The 21,682-nt window shown below is 36.1% G+C and overlaps 2 protein-coding genes across 4 annotated transcripts in view; both read right to left on the reverse strand.

Moving 5' to 3' along the window:
* The window catches only part of LOC126976479 (plasma membrane ascorbate-dependent reductase CYBRD1-like), a 108,533-nt gene that overhangs the window by 84,709 nt on the left and 2,142 nt on the right, over positions 1–21,682 (reverse strand). The window lies entirely within an intron of this gene.
* LOC126976466 (uncharacterized) overlaps positions 2,391–21,682 on the reverse strand; it is a 30,773-nt gene continuing 11,481 nt past the window's right edge. The window contains exon 7 of the mRNA XM_050824796.1: positions 2,391–2,942. Within this exon, the coding sequence (XP_050680753.1) occupies positions 2,711–2,942 (232 nt within the window). The 3' untranslated portion in view covers positions 2,391–2,710. The remainder of the gene's footprint in view (positions 2,943–21,682) is intronic.

Raw genomic sequence — 21,682 nt, forward strand, 5'->3', positions numbered from 1 at the left:
GTGATGCGGCGGATGGATCCAACTACAGGCCGATATCGCTGGCGACGATAGTGGCTAAGGTGCTGGACAGTTTGATGGATGCACAGCTAAGTAAATCAATTAAAATACACGACGCTCAGTTCGGCTTTCAGCCTGAACTCTCTACGGAAAGCGCAATCCTGTGCCTCAAGCAAACTGTGCGGTACTATACCGACAGGAAAACTCCTGTTTATGCCTGTTTTTTGGATCTATCCAAAGCTTTTGACCTAGTAGCTTACGACGTCTTGTGGCATAAGCTCGAAAAGGAATCAGCTTTGAGACCCGAACTGATTTCATTGTTTAAATACTGGTATGGTAACCAAACTAATGTGGTTAGGTGGGGTAATGAACTTAGTGACCCATATAAAATGGAGTGTGGAGTGAGACAGGGAGGGCTGACGTCCCCTGGGCTGTTTAATTTGTATGTGAACCAGCTGATTGAGGGGCTCGGTGGAGCTGGTGTCGGGTGTTCAATAGATGGCATACGCATGAATAACCTTAGCTACGCCGACGACATGGTTCTACTGAGCCCCTCAGTTGGGGGTCTTAAAAGGTTGCTGCAACTCTGTGAGGAGTATGCCGGGATGAATGGACTCAGTTACAACGCCAAAAAAAGCGAGTTCCTTATTTTCAGGGGAAAGAACAAACTATCCAGCTTTAAACCAAAGATACAATTATGTGGTAATCCCCTGAAGCAAGTGACTGAGTTCAAGTATCTCGGTCATGTAGTAACCGACAGCCTGAGGGATGATAGTGACATGGAACGAGAGCGCCGGGCTCTGTCGGTCCGAGGCAATATGTTGGCCCGCAGATTTGCGCGCTGTACTGGGCAAGTAAAGCTGACCTTATTCAGGGCTTACTGCCAGTCATTTTACACGTGCAGTCTGTGGATGGACTACAGGCAGCGGACCTATGGTGCCTTGCGTGTTCAATATAACAATGTGCTGAGAGCGGTGTTGAGGAAGCCTCGACACTGCAGTGCGTCGGCAATGTTTGCGGATGCTCGCGTGGATGATTTCTACGCGATCATGCGCAAGCGTGCCGCGTCCATGATGCGCAGGCTAATGAGTAGTACCAACACTCTTCTCAGCGCATTGGCCAGGAAACTAGATAGTCCTCTCTGGAGGTGCTGGGGGGGTGCGCACATAGGCGCCAAGAGGCTCCCTCGGGTTTTTTAGTTATAGTTTTTAGTTATAGAATTAGTTGTTAAGCTAGAAATAAGTACCTACTAACATAGTTTTAAGTTATTTGTCATACTAACACAGTTATGGGTCTAATGGCCTGAAATAAAAGTTTATTATTATTATTATTATTATTATTATTATTATTATTACTTTGATAAATAAATTGCAACTTATAATTAACAGTGACTTTTTAAGTTCGATGATTTTTTTTTAAACAAAAATTACTTATCTATAAGAAAATTTATTGAAGTAGGCGTTACTTTGTGGAAATCCATAATTATACAAATGATTTAAGTTTTTAATTTATTCAAAATCTGGAGATTTAGGCGAGACAACACGTCCTGAGGATGCCTCGTGTAGAGGCGAAACACGTGTCGAATTGTTTAAAATCAAATATTGGCGGAATTAACACTAAAGAAAACTTAAATCATTTGTATACTTATCTATACTTGTCTACAAGTAATAAACGGGATACGGGCCCCGCCTGTGGGCCCCGTGCTTGCTGAATCCGGTCCTGTGCTCGAGTGTACATCTCACTGTGTAATGTTTACTAAAGCCATGTGCAACATAAATAAAGAAAACGCACAATGAAATGCAAAATACTTAACGCATTTTATTGTACTTCCACGTACAAAATCCCCTTAAGAAAAATATAGGATGTTTAATAATTGATGAATATTTTAAATTGTTAATTCATTTTTGGTTCAGCCTGTAGTTTGTAAACATGAATCATTAAAAGACAATCGCATGCATGATGTGAGTTGAATTCGAACGAAATTCAAAGCAGTTCGAATATTCTTCTCATACAGATTATGATAAATGTACTTATAGAGAATTTCCTACTGATAGAAACCCAATAAAATGATAATTATTAATTATATTAAAATTTCTGAGACTTGTTTATACATAGGTATTAATGAAGATTAATATTTTAGATATAAAAATGCGTATTATTTTTATTTTTTTAAGAATAAAAATACAATACGATCAATTTTTTAATCATCATCATTTTTAATGATTAATGATTATCTTTATTAGTACTCCCTAAAATTATATAAAACCAAAAAGCAGAAATGTATTTCGCCGCAACAGCTGACAACATTAGTGCCATTGACCCTTAGCACGTAGGTACATTGCATTAGAAGACGTAAGACGTCACGAAGACGAAAATGCTTGTTTTCAAAGCGGAAAAGGGTCCGGAGAGAGTTCCCGAAGTGTATTTGAATGGAACAGAGGTTCGGGTTGTTGAGCAGTTCAAATACCTTGGACACATTGTCACTGACGATCGCAAGGACGATCTCGACATGGAGCGGGAAAGGCGGTCATTGTCGGTTCGGTGCAACATGCTCGCGCGCAGATTTGCTAAATGCAGTGATGAAGTGAAGGGCACTCTCTTCAGGGCATACTGCCAGTGTTTCTATACCTGCCAGTTATGGTACCGATACAAGAGGGCGTCCTTCAGCACCATAAGGGTGCAATATAATGATGCATATCGCATTCTTATGAAGTTACCGCGGTACTGCAGCGCGTCGGGCATGTTTGCCGAGGCGGGAATGCCCGATTTCTTTGCTGTCATCAGAGCTCGTATATCTTCCTTCTGGGAAAGATTGCGTAGCTCGTGTAACAGCATCCTCCAGGTGGTGGGCCAGGACCTGCGTAGTCCAATGATAGCCCATTGGCTCTCGACACATCGGGAAGCAAATAGAAAATAGCTTTGGACACAAAGCTGTTTTCTTTTTGCTTTTATCTGACTGAGATAAATAATTAATGAAAATAAATTTGTAATTGTCTTGTATTGTATACTATTTTATTTTTACGTATACTATTTGTATTGAATTTGTATACTATTTTATTTGTACGACTCAATATTGTGTATGGGATTTTATGCCTGCAATAAAGAATTATTATTATTATTATTATTACTATTATTATTATTATTATTATTATTAGAATACTGGCTAAAAAGTCTACAATAAAAATTTGATTTTTTTTTCTGCAATAACTGAATATTCTATTTTATTTTATTTTATTTTATTTGGGGAGCTTATAGCAACATTTACAAATTGGTCAAGAAACATAATTTAAATGCCAAGAAACATAATTTAAATGACAAGCTTCTTTTTTTTTATGGAATAGGAGGACAAACGAGCGTACGGGTCACCTGGTGTTAAGTGATCACCGCCGCCCAATCTCTTGCAACACCAGAGGAATCACAGGAGCGTTGCCGACCTTTAAGGAAGGAGTGCTTGCTAAAATGCCAATAGCTATAATTCAGTTATAGGAACCCTTCTGTATTGGATGGTTATCTCGTTACACCCTGTATATCCAGTCTATAGAGAACTTACAAAATATAATTTGAAGTATCATTTATATTGACACCTTTTTAAATAGGGTAAGGACAGACCTAGTAGGTACATTTTTGCACAACCACGATACTCGGTTGATGTCCGCTGGTAAGTTCGAGGTTCCTAGAATCAATAACTACTACGGAGATAGGACTTTGAAAAAACGCCTACCTTATCTATTAAACAGCTTGCCTGAGGACATCCGACTAGAAACCAGTAAAAGAAAATTTAAAACTCAACTTAAGAAATATTTATTGTCAACACTGCCTTAAAATTAAAATTAGATTTTTTATTATATATTTATCAATATTTGTTAATTACACTTGCATAAAATCAATGTTCTTATAAGCATGAATCTATTACAAGAGACTTGATCCCGCAGACAAACTGTCCAAACAGTTTTGCGGGACTATGTTAGCTTTTAAGATTCTTTCTGTAAATGATTAATAGTATAAATAAATAATAAAAAAATAAAATTATCCACCTAATATAGAGAGCTGTTCGTGGTATATATCAGGTTGGTTATAGGCAGTCTCTCAAAGAAAAATTTAAATAAATAAATTTTATGACTGTTCATTGTCAGTACATTTACGAAAATTTAAGTGATTTTCATTATAATAACACTAGATATACGGGATTGCTTGTAACTAATTCTAGTAAGCATCATAAGATACATACTAGGGTAAATGTATACACTTTTATAATAAAGTCCCTTTTCGGGCATTATCTATAAATAAATTTAAATGTTTTATTAAAAAATGGTTCTGTCGTAAATCTTACTACTCCACAGCTGAATATCTAAGTGATCCGACAGACTAGTTTATGATTTTTTACAGCAATAGCATTGACAGTACAATATTGTATATTTCATTAAAAAGAGCGCAAAAAAAGAATGCTGGGAGAGTTTCTTGCGCCGCTTTTTCTGACAGAAATGACATCAAAAAGAATTCTAAAAGGAATCAATTTTGAGAAAATGAATGCCTTTTATGCCTTTTAATGCAAAGCAGTGTCCAGTGTCTATATGAATTGTCTCAGTGTCTAGGATTACTAATTTCTCATTCTAACATTATTTTTAAACTTCGGAATCCCGAAACACATAAAAATTAAAAAGCTCCTCAAAATTAAATGCTGGCTATTTAGGCTACCGAAATATTTAGTAAATGGGGCACTCAAATTACTCCGAGTGATTTAAGGCCGCGTTGCACAGGTAACCGAGAATAATGCCTAGTGCACACGTGTTGGGGGAGGGTATGGCCGGGGAGGGAGAAGGGGAAAGAGTGAAGAGGAGTGAAAATGAGGACAAGACTCGACGGAATCGACCCACTACCGCCTCTAATATTAAAACTTTGCGTGAATATTATCTTAAGCGTTTCTGAAATGTACATTTAATGGTAGTTAGATATTGTTATGTTATGATTTATGATTGCAAACCTGCCCATTCATTGCCTGATATTACGAAGTTGCTCTTACAGATAAAATACAAAATTACAGCTTACTATTTATTCAAACAAAGCAAATCTTACTACAATTAGTTATGTTTTAAAGTGATAACCCTTACTTCTGGGATTAATTACACAAATAAAACTGAAAACAAAATTGTATGAACGATACGGACTCGAACCCGTGGCCGTGCGAGTGCTCTTACCAACTGAGCCAACCATTCGAGTGACGTATCGTTGATAAAATCTTGTATGCTTTGTTCAACTCTCAGGTTGTGGCTTCATCTACGGGATCTACTTTACAGGTTACTGCAGCAGGAGGTCGCGGGTTCGAGTCCCGCATCGTTCATAAAATTTTGTTTTAAGTTTTATTTGTGTAATTCTTATAACTATATTTACAATACTATGATTACATTATATTAAAACTATCGTAGGTATCTACTAAAAATACTGGCAGCATTTCCACGTTGGATAGCTAGGCTGATGATCCGTTGACAGAAATAGCTGCCAGGGTTTCAAATAAAATGGTCCGGACGCCCAGAACTATCGGTACCTCTATTATTTATCATATTAAATATTATCAAAAAATAGTTAAGGTAAGGTTACGAACTGTCGCTGTTCTAAAAACTTGTACTGTCTGTCCTAATATATACTATAATCAAAACAGTTAAATCTGAATTATTCATCTTATCTAAAGAATAGAAACTGGAACATGTACTTCGCGTTGAATAAATAAAGCAGTTTCAGAACAAAATGGCGGCTCAAACAACGAGCTCAGTGACCTAAACAGCATCTGGTACTTTAATCTAAAATCTTATTCATAAATGCTATTTAAATAAGTGATTATAAACTGATTAGGAGAACACGCTACTGCGAAACTATAAAACTTTTTTAACGGCTTTAAAAATATAGGAGATTATTAAGTCGGGTTAATATTTTTATGTTTGCCGTGCCTGACGTATGGCTACGAAGCTTGGACCCTAACGAAAGTATTGAGAGACATGTGCCGTAACAGTTACTGTGCTGTACCGACGCATTCTCTTGTAACACACGAGGAATCACAGGAGCGTCATCAAAAACAACAGGCTAAAAATAACATTACCTTTTAATTAGTATTCGGTTTATAGTTATTTCGAATGTTAATTGGAGTAATTCAATCTCATACTATAAGATCATCTAAATGATCTTTTTTAATTTTTTAGAGATAATTCTCTTAAATTGCTAGGGATTTTGATAAGCTTTTGTTATTTAAGCAGTACGCACCTATTTAAGGGCATACATTCTAATCAAATTGACCACGTAACGGAAGTCGTAGTATTGGTACGCCTACCACAAGATGGACCGATGATCTGGTTAAGATCGCCGGAATACGTTGAATGATGAATGGGCAGCGCAGGACCGATCGTCGTGAGATCTTTGGGACTCCCCCCTGGCCTTTGTCCAGCAGTGGACGTCTTCCGACTAGTATCAGGGGTACATAAATTCAAATTGAAATATTTTTTATTCAAAATAGGATGTGACATCACTTATTGAAAGTCAAAAAACTAAAAACTACCACCCATTCCAAAATGAATGCCTCAGGTACCTGAGAAGAATGGGCGCAACAAACTCAGCGCGTTTCTTTTTTTTTCATCGAATAAATATGTTTACAAAGTAATATTGTATAATTAAACTTATTATTTAAAAGACTGAGGGCAGTCACTCCATTCCCAATCTGTGGTATCATTAAGAAAGTCATTTATGTTATAGTAACCTTTACCACACAAACGTTTTTTACTACTGTCTAAATAGGAAAGAACACAAACACACACACACACACACACGCAGACACACGCACACACACAACAGACCACAGTAACAGTTAAACCTTCAATTGCAAATTTAATTTGTGTAATCCACTTCTAGCCATATTATTTACTATGTTTTATGGGTAATTCAACTATATATTCAATTCAACTGTGACACTGTAAAATTACAAAATGAATAAATAAATAAACAAAATTATTTTGAACGTAGACCCTTAACTGGCATTTATGTGAATAGAACTTCTGTGGCCAATTATTAAAGTCTTAATTATTTCAGTGACATTTCATTCTTTTGGTACCAGTAATTACGTACCAAGGAAATTATTAATGTTGCAATCAAAAAATGTTGGTGAAATACTAATTCATCGGAGTGAGTTTAGTACCTATAATTTGCCAACTATGATTATTTCTTAGTATCAAATTATGTTGGTAGGTATGTGTCATTAGTGCGTATTCAATATCTATTATTACTTAGAATTTTTTTTTAATACACTTACCTACTCTGTGTTCCAAACAAACAATGCTGAAGCCAAATAATTAGTTTAAAGAATTTATAAAAGGCATTTATTTTCTCAAAATTGATTACTTTAGAATTCTTTTTGATGTCATTTCTAATAACTACTAGATACTACTACCGCTTCGGAAACAAATGGCGCTCAGAGAGATAAGAAGCGGCGCAAGAAACTCTCCCAGCATTCTTTTTTTGCGCTCTTTTCAATAAAAATATACAATATTGTACAGTCATTTCTATCGCTATAAAATAATCACAATCTAGTCCCAGGCTGTCCGATCATTTAGATATTCAGCAGTGGAGTAATAGGATTTACGACAGAGCCATTTTTTTATAAAACATTTAAATTTATTTATAGATAATGCCTGAACAGTGGCTGTGACTTTATTATAGAAGTGTATACATTTACCCTTAAAATTATTATGTATCTTATGAAGCCTACTAGAATTAGTTACAAGCAATCCCTTATTTCTAGTGTTATAATAATGAAAATCACTATTAAGAGCAAAAAGGCCACGATTTTTGTGAACGTTTATTAAATTTTCATAAATGTACTGACAATGAACAGTCAGTATATTTAAACTAGTTGATGACCGGTGGCTTCGCTTCACCTAAATATCTACCTAAGTAATCTACCTATGCAAGTGCATATAATATAAATATAGATAATTACCTAATTTAAAATATTTTCTTCATTACGAAATTTGTATAAATTCCAATCATCACAATAATTATTTCTTTTTTCCTTGTTATTGTAATTAAATAACTTTGATAATTTAGATAGAGAATCTTGCTGTTAGACAACCGATAAAAACAGGCCAGGAATATTAGTTTATGCGCGTGACAGCTACGTCTTGCACTCGCGATTTGTATGACACTTTGTATCAGTGTGCGTGAATTGCTCAAAATAGAGGTTAGTTCTAAACTCAGTTATTTCGACGTTTTCACAGCTGTCATGCGGCCGTTTTCAAAAACCTATCTATCCCTAGTTTAACTTACTAGAGGTAGACAAATCTATACTTTTACGCTTACTTACATTTCAATAACCTATCGACACGTAGCATTGGACTATAACTAATAATATAATATTGGACATAACTATGGATAGAAAGATCTTGTCACTAAACGGTGATAGTAATGTATCCGTAACTAGAGATACGTTATTGAAAACGTCCGATGGTCATCTGTAATGATCTAAGTTAAATAATATCGCAGCGGAACTGTCACACTGTGCTTCAAAAATTAATCTCATAGAATTATTCGTACCGAATTAAAAATTTTAATTAAAAAATATTAAGAATCACGAAACGAAATGAAAACTATTCTATCTCTTAAGTTCTATCTCAAAGTGTGCTAAATTTGATTAAAAGTGGTTTAGCACTTTAGGATCGCGGACAAACAACGTGACACGAAATTTTAATACTTTTTATATTTTAATTATTGATTTTCGCATTAATAATTTCTTTAGATATTTACATTAATTATTTTCTTAATTTAATTTTATAATACCGTGAAACCACTAATCAATAAATCAGCAAAACGCCGGTAAATCAATATCTAATATATTTATGTTAAACTTCAGTTAAAATATGCATTCATTCTAGCGCTACATAAAGCAATAACATATTTATTAGATTAGCTGGTTTAGGTAGTAAAACTTTGTAAAAATAATACTACAAGAAATGTAAAATAACACGAAGCGTATGTTACAAAATTTGAAAGATGCCATTGAGTGTCAAGATGCCGCGAACACAAGCATCTAATAGTTGCCGTAATAAAAAAGCTATTGTTCTTAGGTAGTGTGATATCTAGTTGGACCGCAGCGGAGACCAATTCTTAATCTAAGACGAGTATGTATGTTATAAAACTGCACTGCTGCAAAGGTTTAGTTGAAATACTGAAGAGCTTAAAGAGAAATACGTACATACGTAAGAGAGAGAAGAGTAGGGAAGCACGTAAATACTCTTGTAAGATTTTAATAAAATTAAGATGTAAAGAGAAAACAAGCCGAGGCTTTCTTCACATTTAAGAATTCTAAAACAATAAGCTGTCTCGCTAACGTGGGCTTGACAATCGTTAGTGCGATAAAGACAAGTGCAAGTTCGACGAAATATCGTGAGTAAAAAATTTCAAATATCTGAGTTTAGTTCTGAGCAATTTACTCTTGCAAAAAAAAATTAACAAAAAACACAAAAAACTTCAAAAACAATAGATATAATAAGCACAAAAAGTATACAAAAAATTGCGTATTTTTATACAATATAATTAATGAATCTAATTCTAGTTATGATTATTGTTATTGTTGGAGTCGATAAGAGCCAAGGTGGGTTTGTAACTACATGCATAGTTATAGGTGAGATGTGCTTGAATCGCACGCGCGACCTGAGGAGGCAAGAGGGGAGAGCGGGGCCGCGGCGGGAGGACAACAATCTATATCGGTTTAAATAGGTTCACGCAGTCGAAAGTTCTGAGGTAACAATTATACAAAAGCATATCGACGAATTTAGAAGCTCCTCCTTTTTTTATGTCGGTTAAAAATTAACCAATCGTTGCGAAATTTCGAGAAATTAATTTGAAGGACATATTCTACGTGGGTGTATATGTTTTTATATTTTCACTTTCTGTTTTCAGATTTTTATAATAGGCCTCTGTTTGCGGCCCATATGGTTAAGCCGTTTTAAGCACGGGTACTCTAGCAGCGACAAAAACAAAAATATCAAAACAAGCAAAACAGAGAGATACAGATAGTGATTATTTTGATCTTAGTTGAAAATATTATTTATCTAAAACCAAGGATATAACAGTCGAGAACGTTTGTAAGGAAAAATGGCAACATTCCTCTTTTTTCTTCTTTTTTCTATTTCGAGAGATCAATTGTTTGAGCTAGCTCATTGTTACACTAGACATAAGTACCTATTCAACAAGTTATAGGTCGCAGTATTCGTGCCATCCTGCTGTTTAAAGCAGTTCCCGGGACACCGCGTCAAGTGATTATATGACTTGTGTTTGAGACCGTAAGAGCAATTATGCGTCAATAGCTGCGCGAGGAAGAGGACAATTTGATATGGCCTCAAATCATTTCAGTGCAATGGGGAAGATTCTCCTACGCAAACAGATCATGGATATAATATGATGAACATATGATGCGCTTCTTTGCACGTATTGCAAATGTAATATTACAAGTAATGCCTAGTTACAATTATAGTCTAATTTAGATTGTAGTTTTATTTCTAGTGTTCGATCATTACGGATGGAAGCATTTCATAATACATCAATCGAATTTCAAATATCACCCAAGCGAACACATGCATCTGCATCTATGCTCGGGGTTTCCCTGCGAGATCGAATCGAGATGAGGAGATCCGAAGGAGAACCAAAGCCACCGATATAGCCCAAATGATTGCGAAACTAAAGTGGCAGACGTCTTCCGCCTGATGATGATGAACACATGCATCTCTAAAGTAAACGGTTGAGAGAGTTTCTCATTCTCTAGTCAAATAATTGATTGTGTGATCACAGAGAGCAGTTTTTATTGTTTTCGGACCAGATAGTATGGTGCTACTAGTATAGTCGGAAGTCGACATAAAAGAATTTGAATTTTATAATGTCAGCGCTGAATCCGCTTTCGATACTTCAACTGTTTTACCAGAGCGCCTACAAAACGAAGGTGATATGAATACTTCATGGTGACAACTGTCTATACGCTCACATTTTAAGGAGTCATAATAAATAATAAAAATTATTAAATTTAAAAGATAATATTTTTTTTGTTTCTTGGTGAACTCCCCTCGTTATACTTGTTGTAGCTAAACTTGTAGAACATGACACGTTTGTCCGGAAGTTTGATTAATGCATGATTCTGCTCAATTGACTACTGGTGGTTATGACAATGGAAAGTAAAGATGGTAAGTAACTTTGCTTCATGAGTGCAGTATACTAATTGAAGGTACATAAAACAAGGTGAAGCCAATTCGGGGAAAGCACGAGGGAGGTCGCGATCATTTTTCATAAGACAGCACCGGGAGGGAACCTATCGTTTTGAATAATTTAGAAATAGAAGACAGGAGTGGATTCGGGAATTTTGTTAGGATGTGTAGTGTCGTGACATTTAGTCTGAATTAAATATGTATTAACAATCACTGTCGCTGTCATGACATTGACAGTGACATTAACCGTGTGCAATAAAGAATACTAGAATGAAGAAACAACGGGTCATCGGGAACGCCAATTGCAATCAATCATTAGTTGGGAGCGGACGTCCCCGGGTGCAGTGGTGAACTAACAGAACAACAGTTGTTTTAATAAGTAGACAAACCCAAAGCATTAGTGTTTTATTTCTGTGTGTGTATTCTAGATTAGCTGTGCCCAAAACCGAGATATAACATCATTCCGTAAATTATTTTATAACATTCTCTTATTATGTTTTTTTAAATTAGATTTTGACGTAATTCCGCTCAGGACTCTTGAAAAAATACATAATTCTGAGGTGCATCGTGAATTGCGCTTTTTACTTTGAGACATTAGATGTTATATCCCATTAGCCCCAGTAATTACACCAGATACGGCACACTTCAAACTGAAACAATAATGCTTGTACATTCTTGCTGGAGAAGAAGGCGCTGTCCATTATATATGATGATAAAAAGAAGACGAAAACATTAATAAAAACTATACAGATACTGCGATAAAAAATAATAGGTATCTAATGGAATTGAGCATAAAAAATATGCGATAATTGCCGGAAGTAAATTAGGTTATTGGGGGGAAAATGACAACAGCCCTGACAGCTTGTCAGTTGTCACACCCCAGCAAATGCCCAGGGAGACCGCAACACGTCAAATTTCGTGCCACACTTAATTAAAATTAATTTGGATACACAAGAGAGTGAATTGGACTCAAACATAATAATGTGAACAAAATAAAAACTTCCGGCAACAACACACCCCAAAAAACGAAACGGAAATGTCGTAAGTGCTTCTGAACTCACGCTATTATATTTTGAATTCAGCTTGTGAATAGTGTAATAATTCAATAGTTTTGTACGAGTTTTCAATTTTCAGATTATAATTGGATGTAGTTCCTGAAAAACGTTCCAAGCCACAAACACCACATTTTAAGGAATTCGTGTTAAAGTTTAATAAATATTAGTGTATTCCATACATGTGGGTTTGGCTACTAAGTCATGATGTCATTTATAGAGCGACAGTAGGACTGCCATTTTTGTCAGTCCTTTAATATGAATCACGTGACCAATTTTATGTTCTTAACTCAATTTCGACATGATTATGGTTTGGAACGTTTTTCTGGAATTATGTCTAATTGCGAAGCGCTATAAATTCTTTATAAATCAGTTATCTATATGCCCAGTTTAATATTATTAATTATAAGTAAAGCTGTATTATTACTCGTAGTTATGGCTTTCTTAGGTAAATAATTTGTTAGGGGTTTTAATTAACATTTTTAGGGTAACAAACTTATATATTAGTTTTTTTCCTTATAATCTGGCTTTTATACAAATAAAATGAAAAGCCTATTATTGCAATACTGAATTAAAGAATTATTAAGCATTACATCTTATCTTATATTTTATTAAAAATGAATTGCTGTTCCTTAGTCTCGCTAAAACTCGAGAACGGCTGGACCTATTTAGCTAATTTTGGTCTTGAATTATTTGTGGAAGTCCAGATAAGGTTTAAAAGGTGAATAAATATGAAAATTCTCGGAAAATAATATATATATACAAAAATTTGGTTGATGTGTCCCCCGTCGATCAACACCTATTTTTGTATCGCGATTTTTATATGATTCTATTCCATCCACAGAAATAGTGTTGCAAGATGCCAATCGAATCTAATAATTATTGTTGTACGATACATTGTATGTACGATATATTTGGTAGAGAATCGGTCGTCATCTATTTTTTATACCCCAAAAATTTTAATTATTAATTTTGTTTCTCATTACTTTATATGGCAATACAACGTTTGCTGGGTCAGCTAGTATATATATAAAAATTAATTGCTCTTCGTTAGTCTCGCTAAAACTCGAGAATGGCTGGACCAATTTGGCTAACTTTGGTCTTAAATTAATTGTGGAAGTCCAGGGAAGGTTTAAAATGTGAATAAATATGAAAATGCTCGGAATTAAATAAAAACAACGATTATGATTTTCCTTTGATGTGTCCCCCGTCGTTCAGAAATCAAATACAAATAGTAGTTTAAAAATGAATAACTAATTAGAATTTTCATATATTTCTAACCTTCTCAGGAGCTAAAAAATAAACTTAATTTTAGGTAACCATAGTTGGTGGATTACTTACAGGTTTTGACTATCTATGAAATTACTTTTATGTTAATTGATAAAGTATGGCGATGTGTTCATTTAATATAAAGTTAATAAAGACATTTATAAGTACTACGTGCTTTTCTTCATGTGTGTACGCGGAAGAAGTTGCGGGTATCAGCTAGTAAATAATACGTATTGTAAGTTACTTTAACATAAAAACCTAAAAAGAATGATATGGAGAAGTGTGGAAATCATAAAAATAGTATTCTGTGAGCTTTGATAATTAATATGACTAGATGTGACTGTGACAGAGCGCTGTGAACACGTCTAAAAATAGCGGGGGAACTGCTAGCCTTAGATCGTATATGGCACAAGGCGCTCCTCTCAAAACTTCCATCATTTGGGCTTCCCGAGAGCTTGTGCAAGTGGACCTACAGCTTCCTCACTGGGCGCAACATACAGGTCGTTGTCGACGGACATTGCTCGAACCCGAAGCCCGTGAATGCTGGAGTGCCCCAAGGCTGTGTGCTATCTCCCACGCTGTTTCTTCTGCATATCAATGATATGTTGGACACCTCCAACATACATTGCTATGCAGACGACAGCACTGGTGATGCCGTATACACGGGCCATGCAGATCTCTCTCGGGAAAACATCGACCAGTGCCGGGAGAAACTTGTGTGTTCTATCGAGTCCTCTCTTGAGAAGGTCGCGGAATGGGGTAAATTGAACTTTGTCCAATTTAACCCCCAGAAGACTCAAGTTTGCGTTTACTACTAAAAACCCCATTTGTCGTATCACCGCTCTTCGACAACACTTCCCTTAAAGCCTCGCCTAGTATCGGAATACTGGGTCTCGAAATCTCGAGCGATAGCCAATTTCGTGGCCATCTGGAGGGCAAAGCCAAATTGGCTTCAAAGAAACTGGGCGTCATTAATAGAGCATGGCAATACTTCACCGGCCACATTCTAGTGCTGTACAAAGCGCAGGTCCGGCCACACATGGATTATTGCTGTCATCTCTGGTCTGGCGTACTCCAGTATCAGCTCGATCCATTTGACCACGTGCAACGCAGAGCAGCTCGAATTGTCGGGGACCCAGTGCTCTGTGAAAGGCTGGATCACTTGGCGTTGCGTAGAGACGTCGCTTCATTGTGTGTCTTCTACCGTATTTATCACGGGGAGTTTTCCGAAGAGCTGTTTAACCTGATTCCTGCCGCCGAATTCCACCTTCGCACGACACGCCATAAGTTAAGATATCATCCCCACCATCTGGATGTGTGGCGGTCCTCCACAGTCCGGTTTTCAAGGAGCTTTCTTCCACGTACTACAAAGCTGTGGAATGAACTTCCTTGTGCGGTGTTTCCGGGACGATACGACATGGGTACCTTCAAAAAAAGCGCGTACACCTTCCTTAAAGGCCGGCAACGCTCCTGTGATTCCTCTGGTGTTGTAAGAGATTGTGGGCGGCGGTGATCACTTAACAACAGGTGACCCGTGCGCTCGTTTGTCCTCCTATTCCAAAAAAAAAAGGCTAATCAGGTACAAGCATGGCGGACCTTTTACGACTATTCAAATAAAATCAGTTACAGTAACAATAGACTCGCTTTTTATTCTATCTTGCTGTATCTCCGTTAGATATGTTTTTATCTCTCGTACCTACACTTTGTTACAAAATACGCCAAATAATTATGTAAGTCTGTTTTGCCACAGTCTTCACAAGTGTACAAAAGAGGCAAAAATAAACTTGATCACAGATTATGTATTATTTAGAGATTTTTTTATAGAAGAGAAGAAGAAACGAGCACACCATGACATGGCCCATATTGTAACCTGACTTCTAACACTACTGGAGTCTCAAGAGTGTTGCCGGCGTTATAAAGGCTAAATTAAAAACTTAAAAAACATTGTTACGTAGCTAGGATCGAACCGGCGGCGCCGTGGTGGGAGTTAACAGTTGTTTGTACGTCGAAGAAAGATTCTTGAAAATCCCACTGTAGAGGACACCACACATCCAGATGGTGGGGATGATACTAATTTGTGGCGTGTCGTGCGAGGATGGAATTCGGCGGCAGGAATCAGGTCGCATCTGCAGGTATAGCATCGGAATACTATGTGGAAGAAGACACCAAGCGACGTCTCTACACAACGCCAGCTGATCTATCCGTCCTAAGAGCACTGGATCTCCGACAATTAGAGCAGCTTCGCGAGAACACATCTTTAGAGGAAAGCCTGAGGCCTTTTAAAATTTCAAAATTTTAAACAATTCGTTATATTTTAAAAGTCACTTCTAGTATTACTACAGAAATAAAATTTGAAGACGAAATTATATGAAAGATGCGAGACTCTGGTGTTCCATTGCTCTCCAGTGCTCTCCAACCGAGCTAACCGTACTAGTGACGTATCGTCATATAATATTGTATGCTTTGTGCAACTCTATCTTCATAAAATTCGTTCATAAAATTTTGTTTCAAATTTTATTTGTGCAAAAACTTTAATACAACATACAAGGGTGAACAACTTAAGATAAAAGAAGAAGGGGGAACTTTTGTATGGTAAAATAGCCATTTTGTGTACTGAACCCAAAAAAGTTATATTAAAATTAAACTGACTTGAATTAGAAATTATATTATAAGATTTCTCGAAAAGTTAAAAGGAGCGGGAATGCTCTTGTCATATGATTCTTGCATTTTGATAAGTAGGTCAAACTACCTTTGACTATGAAAATGTCGACGAGATGTTTTTTAAAGTGTCAAGATTTAAAAATTTTATAATAATTACTCTGGGTCTGCGTATTATTTGAAAGACTTCACAAAATAAGTTCTTATATAGTACTTATATGTCAATCGGATGTTTATAATTGATTAAAACAAATTATAAATGTTGTAATGTCTATTTCTGCTACAGGGTTTACCAGTGGGAGGCCTTTGCACAGGATGCCGGCTAGATTATGGGTACCACAACGGCGCCTATTTCTGCCGTGAAGCAGTAAAGTGTAAACATTACTGTGTTTCGGTCTGAAGGGCGCCGTAGCTAGTGTAATTACTGGGCAAATAAGACTTAACATCTTATGTCTCAAGGTGACGAGCGCAATTGTAGTGCCTCTCAGAATTTTTGGGCTTTTCAAGAATCCTGAACGGCACTGCATTGTAATAGGCAGGGCGTATAAATTACCATCGGCTGAACGTCCTGCTCCTCTCGTCCCGTATTTTCATAAAAAAGGGTTGGGAAATTAACAGTTTAATTCCGCAAATAATTAGTCAGAACTTACTGCTGACTAGGCAACAATAAGTCGTTACACATACGGTAGATCGACAACTTAGTGCGCGAACGTCCCATGGGGTGGCAGGGTCGGGGTACTAAAGATGTCAACGGGATTATTATTGCATTTGTATTGTAAGACACACTGAAAGTTCACTTTTTCGCTAAATTTTCTACTGAATGTATCAATGAATCAAGTACGACTCTATACATACTCGAACCGTGTAGTAATAAACAACAAACAAGAAAGATAAACAAGTTGTTTACGAAACAGCTAGATATGTTCTGTCGACCTTAGGGTGTGAGCCATAACGTCGAGATTACTTTACGTCGGTAGAATTATTATTCTCGCGAAAATTTTACGTTTGACGAGACTTTCGTAACAATATCATATTTTTTAAATGGTATGCAATGATGTTATATGCTATGCAGTAAGGATTTGAAAAATTAATGTTTTGGCTGTAAAATAATTTATTCATATTGTGATAAATTTTGTAATAACTCAAATATATTTTTTCAGCCTGAATTGGACGAGTATGGCTCTCACATTATGGTAAGATCATTCAAAGATCAAGACATTAAGTTTTGCCATAAATAAGAAGTTTTGAGAGTTTTGCCAAAAGAAATAAAACAATAAATGTTGGAGTTCCCCATACTGAGAACTGAAACTCAAAAGTTTTTTTTCACCAAACCCATACGTGTGGGAAATCTATGGATAGGTCTTCAAAAATGATATTGAGGCTTCAAATATGATTTTTTCCAAACTAAATAGTTTGCGCGAGAGACACTTCCAAAGTGGTAGAATGTGTCCCCCCCCCCCCTGTAACATCTCAAATAAGAGAATGATAAAACTAAAAAAAAGATATCATGTACAATTACCATGCATGCTGGTTTCAACCAGATCTAGTAATTAGTTATTTTTTAAGTTAAAAAAAATAATTATCTTTGAATCTTTGATTGGCTGTAGCCGTTAAACTGAGGTTTTGTCACCCATCACATTAAACATAGATGTTTTTTAAACCTAGTAATTTAAAAATGATGGCAAAAGAAACAAGAACCCCTAGATAAAGTTTAAAACGAACTCTAAGCTATAAATATTTACGAGATATTTACAAAGACACGGGTGTGGTCTACTTAACGATCTTGCTCCTTTGAGGTAGTGTATTTTAAACTAGGTATGCAATGTCCATTAATATCTCTCCTGTATGATATTATTTCAGCTTTAATAACACTTCATACTAAACTCAAACAGTCAACGGGTTATTGGTACCTATATCTCGAAAACAGCTCTATACAGGTTGATACGGTTTTGCTTTAAAATTGATCAATGAAGATTTGTTTCCTGAAAAACATTTTTGTGTTCTGAATTCGGCTGCTGGTATCAACCCGAACAACTTTTCTGACCACTCCCCGTGGTATATAAAGCTGCAGTTAGAACCCACATCTCTACCCAACGTCAAAGAATCAAGCCCATGGGAGATGACTTGATCGTCGTTGAATCGAGTTGCTCTTCGTTGTATGCGGTCAAATGGAAGTAGCTAGTACTGAGGAACGCCCGCCCAGAGGTTAGAACAGAACTGCATATACCCCGTATAAGTTGCAGGTGGTAGGGAAGAAGGGAAGTACTACCTCGCTCTACTGAGTACACCAAAGTTTTTAGTAGCCAATTTGGCCTTCTCTTCCAAATGACCACGACACTCAACGTCTTTTATGATCATTTAATCAACGACGAAAGAAAAGCATAAATTAAACTGATATTGATGGATATTTTGAACAGCACACTAGAGGCTCTAGAAAAGTATAGTGAATATGCAAAAAATATTACACAGCATTTGTAGATGATATAATGAGTTCGATTCAATAAAACGTGAAGTGATCTGGAAAACTAGTACAAAGGTGTATCAGCTATATATATTAAAATTATCAAAAGTATTTATGGAACAGTGCAAAACTAAGACAGGACCCCTTTTTGCCACCGCCGCAGAACTCAAGCCAATCATGAGGGACACGAAATGGGAAAAATATGGCCTGAATATAAATTGCGAACAAGTCCACCACTTAATCGTGGCAGACGACCTCATATTGTTAGCAAAAATCCGGAAACCTTAAAAACTAAGTTTTTAAAGCTAGACGTAGAGACGACGTTAGACGTTAAGCAGTAGGCAGTTAAGCCATACAATGAATACCCAAAAAAACAAAGCTGATGACGAATTGTGAAAAAGACAATATTATAATGAACGGTAAGAACATAGGTAACGAATATGATCATCTATTCGGGTCTGACATTAACTCAGAAAAACTGAAAAAGACTAGAAGCTCGCCAAAACAGTTCCAACATCTAGAAAAGCAAATTAAACGTCAAGTTTAAGGATAAAATTAATAAGATGTCTATCTATCTATCAACTATCAAATATAAATTCAATATGTAGTATACTTTGGAACAAAAAATGGCAATGGACAGGATAATAATTATGGTACTAACCCTAAGGAGATCTATATCGTGACCATGCTGTAAAGGTATCACACAGGTAGTGTAACATGACACGCACTACGATGCATACTATTACTATCTTGCTGTATCTCCGTTATAGTGCTTCTCTCTTCCACGTTCTGTTTGTCTAGAGTCTAGACTCTAGTATATAGTTAGTCTCTGATTAGGGTATTTAATTATGTATCTACTACACAAGCACTTTAAGTATACAAAACTACACAGTCGCAGGGAAAGAAAATATAATTTAGATTGATCAACAGTCTATTAATGTTGTAAAAGATCAACCCTAAAATCTCAATAATAAGTCACATAAAAAGTAAATACTTATTTATAAAGCATAATAGATGATACAAAGTAATTCTGAAAACAAAATTTCGTAGCAATTTAATCCTACAAAGTGTAAAACTGTAGCACCATAAACCACGGCAAAAAGTACCAACACTCTACCGCTGCAAGGGCGTAGAGTAAGCTTGGGGTTTCATTATAAGCTATTCATCCTTTATTAAAGTCCTTTTGTTAGCTTTTTCGCTTTGTTGTAAAACTGGGTTAGCGTACATTAATTTTTGCATTGGTAAAAATTAATGATCATTGTTTTTTCATTTATCAATTTTGATAATTGTTCTACCATCTAATAGTATGTAATATATTGTGTGATTCCTTCTCTTTTATAGAATTGGTATTCCTTGACTATGTTCCTTCTGTTGTTCTTGAATTACAAAACTATTTGGTGATAATTTGCACACACCTTGTGCCAGGACATACACGATCGAAGACCTTCGCTGTATCTAGACTAACTGCCAGGCTTTTTCCCTTGCTTTCGATGACTAGTGAAGATACTGTTACTGACACTTAGCTTCTTATGTGTCGAAGTTGCGTGCAACACAACGCCACTCAGGACTTTACAAGAATATTGAGCAGCACTGCATTCTAGCCACTTTTTATCACAAATATCTCACAGAAAGATTAAAATAAATAGAAAGAGAAAGAAAGTAAAGTTAGAAATGAAATAAACGATGAATACGAAATGCGAAAACAGATATCTTCAATAACTTATAAGATGAAACGAAATGCTCTGTTTATGATTTTGCAAGAAATGTCAGATATAATTATTATATCAAAGTTGTCTAGTAGACAAATACGTTCGCTAGATATCACATATGCTATTTCTTTTATTTGCCATCAGCATTATCAACAAAACATATCATCCATTCAAGATATTTATTGTAAAATAATTTACACCATATTGCTATCTAACTGGCGGCATTCCAAGATCATTTCCCTCGCCTTGTTTGCATTTTGCGAGATTATTGTGCCACTTTTGATAAATATTCGATCTTTGGAGCCGCAAATGTTTGAAATGAAACATATGCTTATCTTAACATCATAAGAACTGAACAAATTGTTTATGTGTGGTATTTAAATTTCCTGTATGTACGCATTTAAATATGTTTTATGACAGTTGATAATGAATTTTTCGTGAAAATAAGTTTTTTGAGCATTTTGGTTTCTTTTTTTTTATGGAATAGGAGGACAAACGAGCGTACGGGTCACCTGGTGTTAAGTGATCACCGGGGCCTACATTCTCTTGCAACACCAGAGGAATCACAAGAGCGTTGCCTGCCTTTAAGGAAGGTGTACGCGCTTGTTTTGAAGGTACCCATGTCGTATCGTCCCGGTAACACCGCACAAGGAAGCTCATTCCACAGCTTTGTAGTACGTGGAAGAAAGCTCCTTGAAAACCGCACTGTAGAGGACCGCCAATCCAGATGGTGGGGATGATATCCTAATTTGTGGCGTGTCGTGTGAAGGTGGAATTCGGCGGGTATTGAATGAAACGGATCTCGGCTATGTACCGCGAATTATTTCTAGGATTAAAATATCAATTTGACTGATTTTATATTTTGTATAGGAGAACACGTTTTATTTTTCCATGCAGTCTTCACTTTTGTCGAACCATATTTGCCCATGGGGTCGTTGGCGATACCTTCAAAAAAAATTACTTTTAGTCACTCAAACTGAAAATACGGGTCAAATTCAAATCCGCCATCAGTAATTTATCCAAAAATTACAAAAATCAAACACCTTAATCTTTCTGGATATATTAAATAAGTAATAAGTAACGGAACGAGAAGATGACTTACCAAAGCTGAGATATTTTAGAATGCAACGGATAGAACCGTAATGACACCCGATGATTGTAATTGCCCTATTCAGCAATAGGATGTTATATTGGGCATTCAAATTGTAATTCCGGATGAGCAGGATGTATGCGCGTGCGCAGTGAAAGTACCTAATACGAGACGAGAATTCCGTTTGTGTGACCTTACGTCACGTTATTTTGAAT

This window comes from Leptidea sinapis, chromosome 41, assembly GCF_905404315.1.
Source record: "Leptidea sinapis chromosome 41, ilLepSina1.1, whole genome shotgun sequence".
Classification (NCBI taxonomy): Eukaryota; Metazoa; Arthropoda; class Insecta; order Lepidoptera; family Pieridae; genus Leptidea; species Leptidea sinapis.